Consider the following 17,014-nt stretch of genomic DNA (forward strand, 5'->3'; position numbering starts at 1 on the left):
AACTCTCCGGGAGATCTTGATACTGATAAGGTTGGAGAACCCCCGCATTAGTGAGAAAGCGACCTTGTCTCAGGTAAAAATGAAGGAAGATCAATGAAGCAATTGATGAGGAGATGATACAAGAGCACCCTCAGAAGGACACAGAGGTGGGAGTCAGGCAGTGCACATGTGCGTGCTGAGTCACTTCAGCCATAGCCAACTCTTTGTGACCCCATGAACTGTAGCCCGCCGGGCTCCTCTGTTCATGGCATTCTACAGGCAAGAATACTGGAGTGGGTTGCCATGCCCTCCTCCAGGGGATCTTCCTGACCCAAGGATCAAATCAGGATCTCTTGCATCTCCTGCATTCCTTGAAACTAGTGCCACCTGGGAACCCCGGGAGTCAGGCAGACCTGAGGTCAATGGGAGCTCTGACACTGTCTCTGGGCAGGTTGCTTTGTCTCTGTGTTCCTCACAGACAGTGAATTGATAACTGCTTGCTTCAAAGTTGATGTGAGAATGAAATGTACCAACAGGTAAAGTTGCCTGGTCATAGTGTCCAGGCAACAAATACTAGTTAGTATTCAGTTCAGTCGCTGAGTCGTGTCCGACTCTTTGTGACCCCATGAACCGCAGCACTCCAGGCCTCCCTGTCCGTCACCAACTCCCAGAGTCCACCCAAACTCATGTCCATCGAGTTGGTGATGCCATCCAACCATCTCATCCTCTGTCATCCCCTTCTCCTCCTGCCCCCAATCCTTCCCAGCATCAGGGTCTTTTCCAATGAGTCAGCTCTTCACATGAGGTGGCCAAAGTATTGGAGTTTCAGCTTCAGCATCAGTCCTTCCAGTGAACACTCAGGACTGATCTCCTTTAGGATGGACTGGTTGGATCTCCTTGCAGTCCAAGGGACTCTCAAGAGTCTTCTCCAATACCACAGTTGTTCAAAAGCATCAGTTCTTCTATGCTCAGCTTTATTCATAGTCCAACTCTCACATCCATACATGACTACTGGAAAAACCATAGCCTTGACTAGATGGACCTTTGTTGACAAAGTAATGTCTGTGCTTCTTAATATGCTGTCTAGAATGGTCATAACTTTACTTCCAAGGAGTAAGTGTCTTTTAATTTCATGGCTGCAATCACCATCTGCAGTGATTTTGGAGCCCAAAAAAATAAAGTCTGACACTGTTTCCACTGTTTCCCCCTCTATGTCCCATGAAGTGATGGGACCAGATGCCATGATCTTAGTTTTCTGAACGTTGAGCTTTAAGCCAACTTTTTCACTCTCCTCCTTCACCTTCATCAAGAGGCTCTTTAGTTCTTCACTCTCTGCCATAAGGGTGGTGTCATCCACATATCTGAGGTTATTGATATTTCTCCCAGCAATCTTGATTCCAGCTTGTGTTTCTTCCAGCCCAGTGTTTCTCATGATGTACTCTGCATATAAGTTAAATAAGCAAGGTGACAATATACAGCCTTGATGTACTCCTTTTCCTATTTGGAACCAGTCTGTTGTTCCATGTCCAGTTCTAACTGTTGCTTCCTGACCTGCATACACGTTTCTCAAGAGGAAGGTCAAGTGGTCTGGTATTCCCATCACTTTCAGAATTTTCCAGTTTATTGTGATCCACACAGTCAAAGGCTTTGGCATAGTCAATAAAGCAGAAATAGATGTTTTTCTGGAACTCTCTTGCTTTTTCGATGATGCAGTGGATGTTGGCAATTTGATCTCTGGTTTCTCTGCCTTTTCTAAATCCAGCTTGAACATCTGAAAGTTCACAGTTCACGTATTGCTGAAGCCTGGCTTGGAGAATTTTGAGCACTACTTTACTAGTGTGTGAGATGAGTGCAATTGTGCGGTAGTTTGAGCATTTTTGGCGTTGTCTTTGGGATTGGAATGAACACCGACCTTTTAGTATTGTGTTAGCCAAAAAGTTCATTCAAGATTTTCCATACCATCTTACAGAAACTCCACATGAGCTTTTTGGCCACCCAATATGAAGGGGGCTCCGAGCTCAGGTTCCATCATGGTGCCCCGCTTCATCCTTTGATCCCTCCTGGGATGGCAGAATTCAGTCAAGAAAATCTACCGTCTTCCTTCCCTTTTAAAAGGGGATAATGCCAGAGAAACCATGGGGTCTTCAAAGGCCTCTTCGGAGTACACAGCAAACCAGAATGGGCCTCGGATGGAGCGTGGCCCGGGGCTCCCAGCCGAGAAGGTGCCTCGGAAGTGAGCCTCGGAGTGCATCTCCCCAGACAGCAGGTTGAATAGAAGAAATATGGCTTTCACCTGCAGAAACCGGCAGCCCAGATCCTGTGGGCTGCTCCTCTGAGATTTCCGCTCCCACTCCTGTTACTTTCGGTGGGAAAGTATCAGTATCGGAACCGGGAGGGGTCCCTGGGAGGCAGGGAAGGCGGCTAAGTCTGGGTCTCGGGCTCTCTGTGTGGGTGTTGCAGGTGCTAGGGAGGAGGGCAGGAGAGTGTCTTCTGCTTGTTTCTCTTGTCATACTTCCCTATGGTCCTGAACACTCATCTGATGAGCTCAGAGCAATCAATCAATCTCGTCTGTTCTCTGCTCCCTGCCTGCTGCCATTTTCTCTTTAGTTTAATTTCAGAGATGGCTCTGTAGAGAACTCCCCAGAGACCTGAGCTGACTAATCCCCCTTCACTGTAATTAAAGCGTGGCGGGGATGGGGAGGAGAGGGTGCGCTGGTGGTGAAGAAGCAGGGAAGAGGGGAGAGGAAGGAAGTCATAAATGGGATTTCTAAAGGAAAGCTTTTATATTGAATTCAGAAAGCCACATTTTATAGAAAATGAACACTGACCCTCTCTAAAAGGATTTGCTGGAAATTTAATTTAGCGTCTGTGGCTAAAAGGCACCTTCTACAAATTGGCATTTGTATTCATTCACCTTATCTCCTATAAAGGTGGTTTTGCCAACATGCAGTATGGTGTTTCCATCAGCAAAAGACCACAGAGCAACTGGCAGGAACCATCTATCTACCTTGATGCTCTGGTGGCTAAGAGGTGATGACCTTGTACAGGCAGGACCTTGGGTGGAGAAGAGCCTGAAGTCTGGAGCTAGTCTCTGTACAGTAAGAATAATAATAGCAAATATGTCTTCAGTAGTTTACGGTATCCCGGATCGAGCGCTAAGCACTTTTGTTTTTTAATCTTTTGGCCACACTGCATGGCATGCTGTATCTTAGTTGCTTGGGATCAAACCCACACCCCCTGCATTCGCAGCATGGAGTCTTAACCCCTGGACCCCCAGGGAAGTCCCCTAAGCACTTTTCATGGATCATTTTGACCCTCACAACAGCTCTAGGAAGAAGGCACCATTAATATTCCCATTTTATAGATGATAACACTGAGCATGCATGCTTGCATGTTCAGTCACTTTAGTCATACCTGACTCTTTGCAACCCTATGGACTGTAGCCCACCAGGCTCCTCTGTCCATGGGATTCTCTAGGCAGAAATACTGGAGTGGGTTGCCATGCCCTCCTCCAGGAGATCTTCTCAACCGAGGAATCAATCCTGTGTCTCTTACGTCTCCTGCATTGGCAGGCGGGTTCTTTACTGCTAGCATCACCTGGGAAGCCTGGTAACACTGAGAACCAGGGTTAAATCACTGCCCACAGTCAAAGTCAAAAAAGCACAGAGCCCACGTCAGATTCCAACACTTTGACCTCAGAAGCTGAGCTCTTCTCAGAAGCTGACCTCCTAGAGCTGAGCTCTAGGAACAAAAGCAGAAGGGCATCAGGTGAGCTGAGAAAGGGGAGACCTGAGCTTCCACGTGGCCGAAGGGCCACAGGAGGCCACTCTCCCCTATATCATCACCATCACAAAAGCTATTGAAAGTAATCAAAATCATTTCTTTTCTCACTCAAGAAAATTAGGAATACTCCTGGCCGTGTCTGGGCTCAAGTTTCAAGATTATCATGATTTTTTTTTTCTTTTAATATTAGTGTTTGGGATGATATTGCTCAAGTTGATCTCCCAAACGTGACATAAAAGGCAGCTTGAAAGACTCAGCTCAGCTCAACTCTCCAGTCAGGTAAAATTCCAAGAAGGGAGGCCTGAGCCCACCCATGGCCCTGGGCTTTTGACAAGGGCCTTCATATGGCTTCAAAGACAGTCTGGGTCTCCTCTCTTCCATGTTCCTACCTGGGAGAGGGGAAATTCCTACAGAAACAGACGAAGGGCTAAGGGCCATCTATAGCTGGGCTCAGAAGACGAGTAGCTTAGGTCTGGCCAGTGGGGATTCACGGAGAAACAGCCTAATATAATCTTCCAAAAGGAAAACCTCTGACATTTTGATTATCCCAGAAATTTATCAGCTCAATAAGGATCTGACTTACCTAAATCTCATTTGTGTTGTTTCATTGATCTCTTCCTTCTCATTGGAACTGATGGGAATTTGTTTGCATTGATCCGCCTCGTTTCCTTACCTTCCATACCTCAGCATCAAAGAGGGCAACTGGCTTTCCCAGTAAAAGCCAAACTCATTCAAAGGCACACACAAAAAAACCTCTGGTGCCTCAGCCTGCGTGTGCCATCATAGCCCACCTCTGCTCCGCCTTGTCACCAAGAACTGACCCACTATCGCCACTTTCCTAGGCAGCCTAAGAGCTGGTGGTGTATTCGCGGCCATGCCTCTCTCTCTCTCTCAACAGCTCACTGATGGGTCAGGAGACAGATCATTTTCCCTCATGCTACAATCTCTCAACAGGTCCCAGGGCAGAAAAGGGATTCCCTTCTCCCCTTCATGCTCTTTAGGAAAGAGTAACCAACTCCAGGTCCTCCACCAGGCTCCGCTCTGGCCTTGGCACAAACTGTCCATCTTTGTTGAATACACACATGTCTTGCCTTCCTTCTTAGCACTGAGGTCCTTCCCCCCAGCTTAGGGTTTTTCCTCCCCTCCCCCTCCCCTCCTGTTGTCCCTCTCTCCTGGAGTGCCAGCCTGAGAGGAAGCCAGGCTCACTTCCACAGCATCAGGACCTGAGCTTTGATGCTCAGAAGTGAGACTTGCTCTGGGCCCATTGTAGGCACAGTCTCTTTGTCCTTGCAACTGACTTTGACCTTAAAGTATTGGCTCTGAAATACAAAAAGAAAATTATAACATCATAATTCATCACTTTTAAACAAAATCATAAAAAAATATTTTCAGGTGTTTTTCAGCAAAAAAAATGTATTCTGGGTGGGATATGGGTTCATTTAGTCACTCGGATTCAGTGGGATCTGGGGCCCCCACCCCGAGGTGGCCGAGTTCCCTGGTGGCCCTGGCTTGCCCGAGGTTTGCACGCATGCAGCGGTAGGGAGTCTCTGCCTGCAGGCAGCACGGACGAGCTGCACTCGGCCGATGTTTAGCAGTGTTGACCTTGCGCTGAGTGGAGTGTGGTCAAGAGCCCTTCGGCTCTCTCCACATCAGGCACGGATGTAGCCCGAGCCAACTGCTTTGGGCTGCCATGCAGTATTAACTGGCATGACACAGAGTACTCGAAAGTCCAAAGATATGGCTGGCTGATTAGCATGTGCAGGATGGGGCACTGAAATTGACATCAGAAAGCCAAGTATATGTTGAGCTGTCGTGACTAGAACTCACCCGCAGGCTACTTGTAATGACCGAGGTTAGTAGGGAGTGTGAACACTGGAAACCCCTGATACAGAACCTTGGGGAAGAACCTTTAGAAGGCCCTGGCTATCCTTAGGTTGCCCTCCAGACAGTGGAAATGAAATTTCACTTAACCAGTTGGGGTTCCCCTCAGATGCGGAATCTGCAGCTCCCTCTCAGGAATGTTACTCAGTCCAGGATGAGAAATCGACCTGGATTTATAGCTACTAGAGGGAGAAAGCCCAAGAGTCCTGAAAACAAATGGAAAACCTTTTCAGAAGCCCTGAAGCAGTTAGAAGAGCAAATACACCGGGTGGAATTGAACTTGGGAAGGCGATAAAAGGCACTTTGGAGAGATCGCTCTGGTTTGCAGGAGTCTGAATGGATAATACCTTATTTAAATAGGAGGATGGAGAGAGGATGCAGAGAAGATGCTTTCATCAGAAAGCCCCCTTCTCTTTGTGGCCTGGCTAGCGCACACAGCGCCATTAGTTTTAGGCTCACCAGTGTGATACAAAAAGTAAAAGTCACTCAGGCGTGTCCGACTCTTTGCAACCCCAAGGACTATTCAGCCCATGGAGTTCTCCAGGCAAGAATACTGGAGTGGGTAGCCTTTCCCTTCTCCAGCAGATCTTCCCAACCCAGGAATCAAACCAGGGTCTCCTGTGTTGCAGGTGGGTTCTTTATCAGCTGAGCTATCAGGGAAGCCCAGTGTGACATGAAGGGGGTCCATTAAAGAGATTTAGAGAGGAAATGAAGGAGGGAGAGAAAAGATTGTGGCAAATGTTGCAGGTGGGTTCTTTACCAGCTGAGCTATCAGGGAAGCCCAGTGTGACATGAAGGGGGTCCATTAAAGAGATTTAGAGAGGAAATGAAGGAGGGAGAGAAAAGATTGTGGCAAATCTTGGCCACAATTCACTATAGACTGGGGCATGGAGATGAGGAAGCTGTTGCAAGCCATCTGTAACTCAAGTTAGCTAAAGTAACTTGAGTAAAGTTAGCTCAAGTAATTTGCACCTGAGTCACCCTTTTGGAATTTGGACCTGAATCAGGATTGTCAGTGTAGTAACGTCCCTCCCTCTCCTATATGCTGAAGCTTTCCCAAGTAGAAATGAAAATTGTGAAGTTACTATTAAGAAATGGGAATTGCTCAGAACCCTGAAGGCCACCATTGGATGTGGCTGGCATGAGAAGATGACTGTCATTTGTGGCTTAGCAACAGGAGGGTTGAGGCTCCTGTGGCAGTTTGCAGTGCAGAGGGCAGTTCTCCCCTGGGATCCCGAGGGTTGTCATGCTGGGCAAAGGAGCATGGAGGCTCAGCACTCCGTTCTGCCCGTGGCAGCCTCCCAACTTGCTGCAGTGACAGCCTCTCCCCTCTGTCCCTCCCTCTCCCAGGCGCCTCCACTCCAACCACCTGTACTGTGACTGCCACCTGGCCTGGCTTTCGGACTGGCTGCGACAGCGGCGGACCATCGGCCAGTTCACTCTCTGCATGGCTCCTGTGCACCTGAGGGGCTTCAACGTGGCAGACGTGCAGAAGAAGGAGTACGTGTGCCCAGGTGAGATGGCCCCATGCCCCCCTCCCCTCCTGTCCTGCCACTTGCCCACCCGTGTGCTCAGCTCAGCCGTGAACACATGCCCAGCCCAGGGCTTGGTGTGGAGCCTCGCAGGTAGCCTAGCAGGCGTGCCAGAAAAGAAGGTCTTATGGAATGAACTCATGGGTCCCTTTCTGTTAAGCCTCAGAGTCCATCGATGCTCGGAAGCTAACATTCATTAGGTCCTTTAACATTAGCCAAACACATTCCTAAGCCCAGTTGCTCCTAGAAATTGAGAGTCGGGCTAATGGAGGCTATTTCTAAATCTGCTTGCTTGGAAATCTTAGCTCTGTCCTTTGGTGGCGTGTGACTTTGGTAACTTACTGCGTGTCTGCCAAATGGAAATAATCATCTATAACTCAAGAGATGGGTGGGAGGATCCAGTGAAATAATGCATATGAAGCACTTAGCATAATCCACAGCACTTAGTGAGAGCCAACGAGTGGAGCCTAATTATTAGAGTTTCATGGGCCCACAGAGTGTGCCAGGCAAACACGTGAGTGTGATCTGTGGGTGACTGAGGTGTAACAGGAGCACACACGCCCACGTGGGGCAGAAACCAGAGCTGAGCCAGGACGCAACTGAGGGCCCCTCAGGTCCGCAGGGTGAGAGGTGACTGAGCGACCTGAGAAAGCGTCTCAGAGGAGGTCACCTTCGCCTTGGGTCCTAAACGTTTATTTGCTTGTTTGTTTTTACTTTCATTGACATTCTCCAATCCCATCAAGTCTTCCCTTTTCCTGTGTTAAGGATGTAGAGCTAATCTCTTGATTGCCTCAAAAACAGAGAGTATTCAGTTGGAGAGTTCCCCAAAGAGGCATTCCTGAAATTCAGGAGCTCAGTCCTGCAATGGGGGTCCAATGGCTTCTAAAGGCTGATCTTGGAGTGCTGATGTGTAGAAAAAGGAGCTTTTTAAAAATTCTATTTTTTTTTAACACCAAAAACATTTCCTATTGGGGTATAGCCAATTAGCAATGTTGTGATAGTTTCAGATGAACAGTGAAGGGACTCAGTCATACATATACATATTTCCATTCTCCCCTAATCTCCTGCTGCCATCCAGGCTGCCACATAACATCAAGCAGAAATAAGGAAAAAGCAGCCTTTTCATTACAGAAGCCGACTACATGTTAGGGGACCGCGTGTGGCCAGGAGTGCAGGCTGGTCCTCTCCGGCTCTTAGGCTGCATTTGCCACATGTAGGAATTTTCCCTGAATTCAACTTCATACTCTGCTGCTTTCGCCTGTCATGTTACAGCTTCATCAAAGTCTTTATTATCCAAAAACATTTTAACATGTCTCCGAGCAGTACCTCAACAATTTCCTATAGACACCCACTTAGAAATCACTTTCCATCAAACACATAATAAAACCGTTTATCACACAGGCACCAAACTCAAATATAGTGACTGTAATTACAGTAATTATTAGGCAAAGGGTACAATATCGGCATAAGTGCCAGTGAAAGAAATAATTATAGAGTGCAGGAGTCATCCAAGAGCTAGTGAGAAAAACTAATTAGGGGAAACGGTAAAACACATCATTATAGGTGGGTGCCAAGTTTAAAGCTACGCACCAACACGAATACACTTCGTCACAAAAGCACCTTGCTGTCAGAGAAGTGCGGAGACCCTGCTTACCCAGCAGCAATCAGGACCCAAAACCCAGGGCGGGAAGGCTGATCTTCCTGGGTCTTGAGGGTGCTGCTGCCCCAAGTCTCCCTCCTCTGAAAAGGCTGGATCTCAGTCAGTTCAGTTGCTCAGTCCTGTCCAACTCTTTGTGACCCCATGGACTGCAGGCCACCAAGCTTCCCTGTCCGTCACCAACTCCCCGAGCTTGCTCAAACTCATGTCTGTCGAGTCGGTGATGCCATCCAACCATCTCATCCTCTGTCGTCCCCTTCTCCTCCTGCCTTCCATCTTTCCCAGCATCAGGGTCTTTTCCAAGGAGTCAGTTCTTCGCATCAGGTGGCCAAAATATTGGAGCTTCAGCTTCAGCATCAGTCTTTCCAATGAATATTCAGGACTAATTTCCTTTAGGACTGACTCACAGGTGGGTTAGTAGTTGCATAGGTGACTGTTAATCACATCCCCTGTTTATAGCAATCTTGTTTATTGCTGTGATGGTCCCTGTAGCTTCTTAATACAAAGCCAGGTGTCTTTTAAGGACATGAAAATTTAATCCGCAGACTCCAGACATGAATATGCTATTGTACTCCACCCTCTCACTCACAGTATAAATTTAGGGGAGTGACGCATTGGAGTCCCCATGCATGGGGGATTTTTTAGATGTTTTTCCCAGGTTCTGAAGAGTTAAAAACAGGATGCTGTGCCGGGTTACTTTCTGAAAAGTCAATCGGATACAATGGCAAGGGGAACTGGTGAGTTGAACATCATGATGAATGAAGCATCTCATTAGTGGGGCTCAGGAGGAGCAGCCCCTCCGAAAAGTATTACATCTTTAATAATGATTCAAGGGAGTTGGTGAGACTGTAAAAAAAGGGTGCTGGAGGAAGCCGTGTGGAGCAAGACTCAGCCTATGTACCTGCAGGAGGTCAAAGAGACGGGCTGTTCTCAGGTACCTGCCACCATAGCTCGAGCCCCGTGAAGTGGCCCCACCCCACGGCAGAGCCCAGCAAGGCATCTGAAGGTGGCAGTTTGGGACAGACCTGATGGAAGTTGTTTAAAGCTGCAAAACCACCAGGGTTCTGCCTCATCCAAGCTGTTCCTCCCATAACCCACAGGAGATGGACTTCAGTCAAGAAAGAAGGGGCGTGAACATTTCTTTAAAAAAAGAAATCGTCTGCTCAGGAGAGAGGCATAGGGCAGCAATTAAGCCGTCCCTTTGTGTATTCATCACCAACGGTCTCCAAGGCAGCCTAAGAGAAGCCTCCCTGCGCCCCTATGAAGTATCAAAAAAGCCACCCAACACATGACTCAGAGACAGGAGCGAGCTTTATCTCTCAGCCTGTGAGGGCCCTGCCTGCCCAAGTCCCTGATAGCTCCCTCTGAATTAAATCTGGCTGTTGGGAGCCCATCCTCTTCTCCCCAGAAGCCCTGGCTACAGGCTTCTTATCATGCCAGTTAACCCAGAAATTTGCTAGCAGCACACTTGGGTAAAACTCATCTCCTCTGTCAATGGTCCCCTTCAACCAGAGGCATTTATTTTCCTCCCCTGGGGAGACAACTGGGACTTTTTCACAAGGGTGGGAGACTATTTTATTTATTATTAATGATTTTCCATGATATACAATGGGACTGCTTGGTCTTCTTTTGCTCTTGCTGAAAGGATTTCTCTGTTAATATCCCTTGTTGTAAGAGAAAGCTTAGGGCCATAGGACTGGAAGAGTCCCTGAATGGACTTTATGAGTTCATACAACATATCAGCTCAAACCTGCAGGTCAGATCTGCTTTGGCCATGTTTAGGCTCATGTGAGTTGCATGTTACTGAATTTTGTTTCCCATCCTTACGTAAAGGGCTTATTTTTGAGTTTAAACTGTCGGTTTTCTCTTCCTTGTGTCAGTTTCCTGATGCCTTACTATGATCAAGGGTATTAGCTAAATATTTGACCTCGTGAGTTAATTATCTCTTTCCTCTGAACATCTTTTTTAAACTTTTTATTTTTGGAGTATGATCAGTTAACAATGTGATAGCTTCAGGTGCACAGCTGAGCAAGTCAGCCGTACATATACGTGTGTCCATTGACCCCCACAACCCCCTCCCATCCAGGCTTCCATTTAACATTGAGCAGGGTTCCCTCGCTATACAGTAGGTCCTTATTGGTTATCCATTTTAAATATAGTAGTCTGCATATGTGGATCCAAAACTCCCTAGTCAACCCTTCCCACCATCCTCTGAGCATCTTTGAACCTGTTTATGTGTCTCTGAATGTGAGATATCTTCATGAAGATTGATCCTGTGTTCTAGTAATAAGGGGCCATGTCTTACATTTTTCCAGATGCCCCATCACCTAGAATGGTGCTGGTTCCTAATAGCCTCTCAACAAACTCTTCCTCAATTATTATTAAAATGAAATAGGTGTATCTCCTTGGAAACAAGAAACTTTCTCCTTCTGCTTCCTTTTTTTTTAAAAATTTGAGACTAGTTACTAAGTATAAAGATAATTAAGGTAAGCCATGACTAGCCGCCCATCTCCTTAGGAGGTTTTAATTAAAACACCATAATTGGACATTGCAGGAATGAGATTATTAGGTTTATTTAGCCATTCCCCAAATGATCATGCCTCTGGTATTTAAATCACGTTCATTTATATTCTCATCATAATTGCTTGAGTCCCATTGTCGTTCAATCTGTTGTTGGCTTTTGAAAGGCCAGAGGGCAACAGGGATGCTTAATTTGAATACTGGAATTCATTTATTTCTACACGCTCACCAGGCCATTGGATTGTCCAACTATGTTCATTCTACCGGGTGAAGTTCTTTTTAAAGACAGACAGAAAGAAACCCGACTCTAACACAAGCGTGCCTAGCAGTCTCCAGCGTGGCCGACTCAGTCTGAGTCTTGCCCCTGAGCCTCCTCTTCCTGCCGCCCAAGATTTCAAGACTTTGACGTTTTCTGTTTCAGGGAAATAGAAAGGCATGGTGGGTGTCTTCTTGGCAGAGGAGATGGTCGAAGAGCCCTTCTATTATGGGAATAAACATAATGGATCTATGTCAGGGTATTTTTTTGTTTTTAGTTGAATTTTTTTTTTTTAATCTTTTGGCCACACTGTGCAGCATGTGGGATCTTAGTTCCCTGACCAGGTATAGAACCCAAGTCCCCTGCGTTGGCAGCGTGGAGTCTTAACCGCTGGACCACCACTGAGGTCCCTGCATCAGGGGTTTTATGAGGATCGAGTGAGATGATGCACAGGAAGCACTTCATGCCGCGCATAGGCGCTACCCCATCAACGTTAGCTACTCCTGTGAGAATGACTCGCTCTTAGACTGGCCACAACTGCGTCCACGGGCAAGCACGCTCCTCTCTCAAGACTTCTGTTTTCCCCCCACCTCCATGGCCCTCTCTGGATCTGAAGTTCAGTGACTCAGCCCCACTCATCTGGGCAGGCAAGTTAGGGCCTTTTGCTTTTAGGGTGATGATCACCTTCATTTGCCACCAAAAGAAGAACGGAGATGAGGTGAGCGCTGAGCAGGAGTCAGCACTGCTCACTGCCCTGGTCACTCCTCCATTTTTCTTCTCTTGTAGAACCGGAGGGCAGCTTGTAGTCAGTAGAGGGAGGAGAATTTGTGCAGCGTCCACGTGGGCACCCTTAGCCGGGAACGCATTCCTGCCCTCTCCCTCGCTGAGGGCTCCCAGGGCTGGGAAGCAGCTCCCTTGATGACCAGTAAGATCAGGAAGGGCCAGCGTGTCTGTTCCTCCCGAGCTCTGCCCCACCCTCCCTCCAGACATCAGACCACAGGCTGGGAGTCCGAGGAGACCCCTGAAGGCTGGACATCTCAGCTCCCTCCTTGAGATACCTCAGAGGTAGCTTTGACTCCTTACTGAAACTCTCGAGCTTTGGTAGTGATTGAGAAAAGGTGAGACGGTACCCCAGAGGAGAGACAGCCACCTGGGCCGCATCCCCGTCTCCCTGCTCTGATGAGGACATCCTTCCACCCCAGGGCAGTAGCTTATCCGCGCTGAGCTGGAAAGAGGTCCAAGAGCAGAGGAGCCTGGGCACTAATTGTCAAGTGAAGAAAGGAAGAGCGAGCCCATGTGCCCGCCTAAGCTTATGAGAGGATGTCTTAGGAAGTAGGTGACAGAAGGTCTGCCTGCTAGTCCATCACTATGCTCTGATTTCAAGCCTTTGCTGTACCAGGGAGGGAAGGGGGTGGTACCCATCAGCAGGCTCGCTCGAGGACCGTGGGGACTCATGGGTCCCCAGAGAACACATCATACAGTGGGAACATGTGTGCACGGAGCAGGCACAGACCTAGAGAGACCCTCTCACTGAAGATACGTACACACTCCTTCTATCCCAATATCAAACCTCTGTCCCCATTCCTCTCTGCTTCCTAGCCTGTAGTCATAGAATTTGCTGGGAAGAAAGGTAGGTGTTTCCGCGCTTTGTCCCCCTTGGAAATCCACTGTCCCCTGCACCACGCTCTTCAGCCTCCATGTGCGTGGACTGGAAAGGCCGGGAGGGGTGGCTTTGCAGACAGACCTCAGCTCAGATGGGGCCGCAGGAGACCGGACCAGTGGCCTTCACTGTGGCTTAAGAGACCTGCGCTTCAGCCTAAGAGTCCTGTTTCTGCACAGCCCCTCGTCTCCCCACTCTGGGACTGATCTATGGACAAGAGCCCAGGGCACTCAGAACTCAGGGGGCCACCCCCAGGGTCCTTCCAGAGCTCGGTGACATTCAGGCCCCACCTCTGTAAGGCGTCTGGGCCAATTTCATTCATGGATTCATCCTCTCCCTCACCTAAGGTGTGTTTATTGACTTGTACTGGACCCTGTTCTAGGCACTGAACACATAATAGTGAAGAAGGTGGAAAAGGTTGCTGCCCTTGTAGAATTTACATCCTCGCATCGATCTGTCCTGAGATGCAAGGCCTAAGGGAGGGGTTCCTGCCAGCACAGGATTCAGAGACCCAAAGGGAAATGGGCTTGGTCCCCTCCAGCGTTGACTCGGGGGAAGTGTTTCCAGGGAAAGTGAGCTCATCTTTCAAGCCTGGCTTAGACCGTGTTTTGTTACAAGAGGGTAGCACCCTTACCACGTGTGAATACCTGGCTGGGGAGCTGCCAGCCCGGAATGCTGACAGAGGCTATAATTACCAATGTTTCCCTCTGTGTAATTAAAGGTGTTGTTAGTGACCTGGTTAAGGAATCTTTTCAAAGGCTTTTTTGCCTTGACAACATCCCTTACAATGCAGCACACCCTTTCTTCCGGATCAGAGCCATCCCATGAAACACCCAGCTTGTTTTCAGAGGGACTCAAAGCTGCAGTCTGGATCTGGTTTAAACAGAATTCATTTCAGCCTAAAAGTCAGAAGGGGTCCCTTTGAAGAAACTCCATTTCAGAACCTCCTGTTGCCCATAGGAGTACCAGAACATAACGTCTTTCTTCCATTCTTTTCTGACATATCCCCTCTACGTCACAGTTTGACAGATCAAAAGAGGCACGGCCATCGGAGACCCTGTGCCTCAGTGGATGGGAAGGCAAGTGCTCAGGCTCAGGGCGCTCCGTGCAGCCCCTGACACTTGCCCGCCAGGAAGGGGCAGGGTGTGGCCCGTCTCCCCGGCTGACCAGGTACCCAAGCCCCTTGATGTGGAGGGCCGTGCATGGTGGTGCTCTCTGCTGGGCACCACTGCGCCTCCAAAGCCCTGACATCCAAAGCCTTCCTGCTCTGAGCCCCCTGGGAGGATGTGGGTGAGGGGAGGAGAGCCCTGCCCACGATGGACCTTCTCTGCCGCCTGCGAAGAGAGGGAGCAGAGGCGGGGAGGCTGCCAGGCATCCTAGTCCCCCTGCTTCCGCTTGTCTGAAGAGCAGAGGTTGACCTTTAGACCCAGAAAGGGGGTCAGTGGTGCAGTCGAAACTTCTTGTTCACTGTGATGGCAGCAGAAAAGTGCAGGGTGGCTACTATAACTTGCCCAGTGTCCTGCAGACAATTTGTGGCCAAGCCAGACCCATTATTAACAACAACCATGACAAATAACACGACTGAACTCTAACTCTGGGCCACAAACTCTTCTAAATACTTTACACGCATTAACTTCCTTTGCCTTCACCACAAAGCCATGCTATGAAGTAAGTTTTGTTGTTTTCCCCCATTGTAAAGAGGGGGAAAACTGAGACAGGACGACTTAAGGATGATAGTATAGAATCAGGGTTCAAATTGAGCCAGTGGGACTCCAGAGCCCACACTTTGGGCCACAATAATCTCATTCCTGACCTGAGTTTCTTACAGGCCAGCCCTCTGGGTTTGTCATTTTCTCAGAAGTGTCAAGACTTTCCCAGTTTGGAACAAAGCCAGCACCACTTCACTCTCTAAGGGAATGTTTCACTTGGGGATTTTAATGTAAATTGTCATCTCAATGGCATTTTCCATGGTCTCTGTTAGATCCACTAGTGTGATGCTGGAGGGTTTGAAGTCCTTGTACCCTACATAAGAATATTTTCTTGAATGTTCCATCTAAGAAGATGTTTTGAAATTGTGTGTGTGTGTGTGTGAAAGTGAAGTCAAGGGAAGTAAGAAGTTTTGGTCACTGAGTTAGCACTTTCTAGCAAAGCAAACGGAGAAGGCAATGGCACCTCACTCCAGTACTCTTGCCTGGAAAATCCCGTGGACAGAGGAGCCTGGTAGGCTGCAGTCCATGGGGTCGCAAAGAGTCGGATATGACTGAGCGACTTCACTTTCACTTTTCACTTTCATGCATTGGAGAAGGAAATGGCAACCCACTCCAGTGTTCTTGCCTGGAGAATCCCAGGGACTGGAGAGCCTGGTGGGCTGCCGTCTATGGGGTCGCAGAGAGTCAGACACGACTGAAGCGACTTAGCAGCAGCAGCAGCAGCAGCAGCAAAGCAAATTTTCCTAAGTAAGCCACAGGCATCGATTTGAGTCTTAAAGAAGGACGGCCCCCAGGTATAGGGACTGTTGAATGCAGAGGGGGGCCTTCCACTTTAAGGCTCACTCAGTGTCCAAACAAGGACTGGCCCTGGGCCCGGCCAGTCCTCTTGATTCAACCTCTGTAGCTAGACTTGCTCTGGCTTCCCAGCCTCAGCTTCTGCAGTGAACAGGGGCCAAACCAAAATCATCTTTCTCTACAGACATTTTCCATGTTTCACGTTTTATCTTTGGCCAAGAGCCCCCAGCCAGATATTCCATGTCTGAACAGTGAGGATATTTGCAGAGTTGGTCTGAATCTGCTCTCAGCCAATGGCCCTTTGCTCTGAGAGGGGGACCCAAAAGACATTGAAATTGTCCCTGCTGGTGGATCCCCAGGTGTGGGGTAAGGTCCTGAGGAGGCCATTGGGTTGAGTTGACCTTTTGGGCCATCCTGTCCACATTTGAAAAACTAACCACAGGTTTGAGAGTCTTACTTCACTTTGAAGAAATAGTCATAATATGAAAACTTATACACTGTCTTTTAAATTGGAATTTACTTCTGTTAGTGATTTGATGTGACCACCAGAGAAACTGATTAAGATTCTTATAACTCTCTGAATCTTGAGTTAGTTTGCCAGGGTGTATGTTTATTTTCACTTGGCTTTCTTTCTTTCTTTTTTTTTTTTTTTAGTATTTTGGCCACGCCTCGCGGCATGTGGGATCTTAGTTCCCCTGTCTTGCATTGGAAGCACAGAGTCTTAACCACTGGACCACCAGTGAGCTCCCCGTCAGCTTTCTATTAATAAATAAGCACCTTCCATACCATTTTCTTGTTTTGTTTTTACCACTTTGCATTACGTTCACATGGGTTCTCACCTCAAACAAAATTAAGGCCCCAAAATGTGTAGTAACTTATTCACTTTTTTTTCCCATGAGATAAGTTTTATTTGCATGACCTCTGGACAGAAAAGCTATTTGAACAGGCCTTGAATATTGCTGTTGATGGCTGTGTTGACATTCGGTCAACATTAGTGCCCCCAAATGGGGAAATTCTGTCACCTTTTCTCCTCCCACTTGGTTTTGAGAATGCCTTTCAACTACTTGAGAAAGGAATGAAGGTGTATCTACACTCAGTATCCAAGCCCCAGATAAAAGGTCAAAGCCTCGGAGTGCCATTCAGACTTTGGACCCCTGAAAAAGTGGTCCCAGTGTATGTTCTTTGCATTCCAGTGGCGCATTTCCATGTGCAGTTGACTCAGAGCAACTCTGTGACTGAAAA

The 17,014-nt window shown here is 48.0% G+C and overlaps 1 protein-coding gene across 5 annotated transcripts in view; it reads left to right on the top strand.

Annotated features, from left to right (window-relative positions):
* The window catches only part of SLIT3 (slit guidance ligand 3), a 703,024-nt gene that overhangs the window by 546,741 nt on the left and 139,269 nt on the right, over window positions 1-17,014 (top strand). For 3 of the 5 annotated variants that reach the window (XM_081520699.1, XM_081520702.1, XM_081520703.1), the window contains one exon: window positions 6,994-7,157. In XM_081520699.1, the coding sequence (XP_081376825.1) occupies window positions 6,994-7,157 (164 nt within the window). Of the gene's footprint in view, window positions 1-6,993; window positions 7,173-17,014 lie in introns of all 5 variants that reach the window. The other 2 variants (XM_081520700.1, XM_081520701.1) reach the window with 1 other exon arrangement.

The sequence above is a fragment of the Giraffa tippelskirchi genome, chromosome 8 (genome assembly GCF_054371585.1).
Source record: "Giraffa tippelskirchi isolate mGirTip1 chromosome 8, T2T-mGirTip1v1.2.pri, whole genome shotgun sequence".
Taxonomy (NCBI): Eukaryota; Metazoa; Chordata; class Mammalia; order Artiodactyla; family Giraffidae; genus Giraffa; species Giraffa tippelskirchi.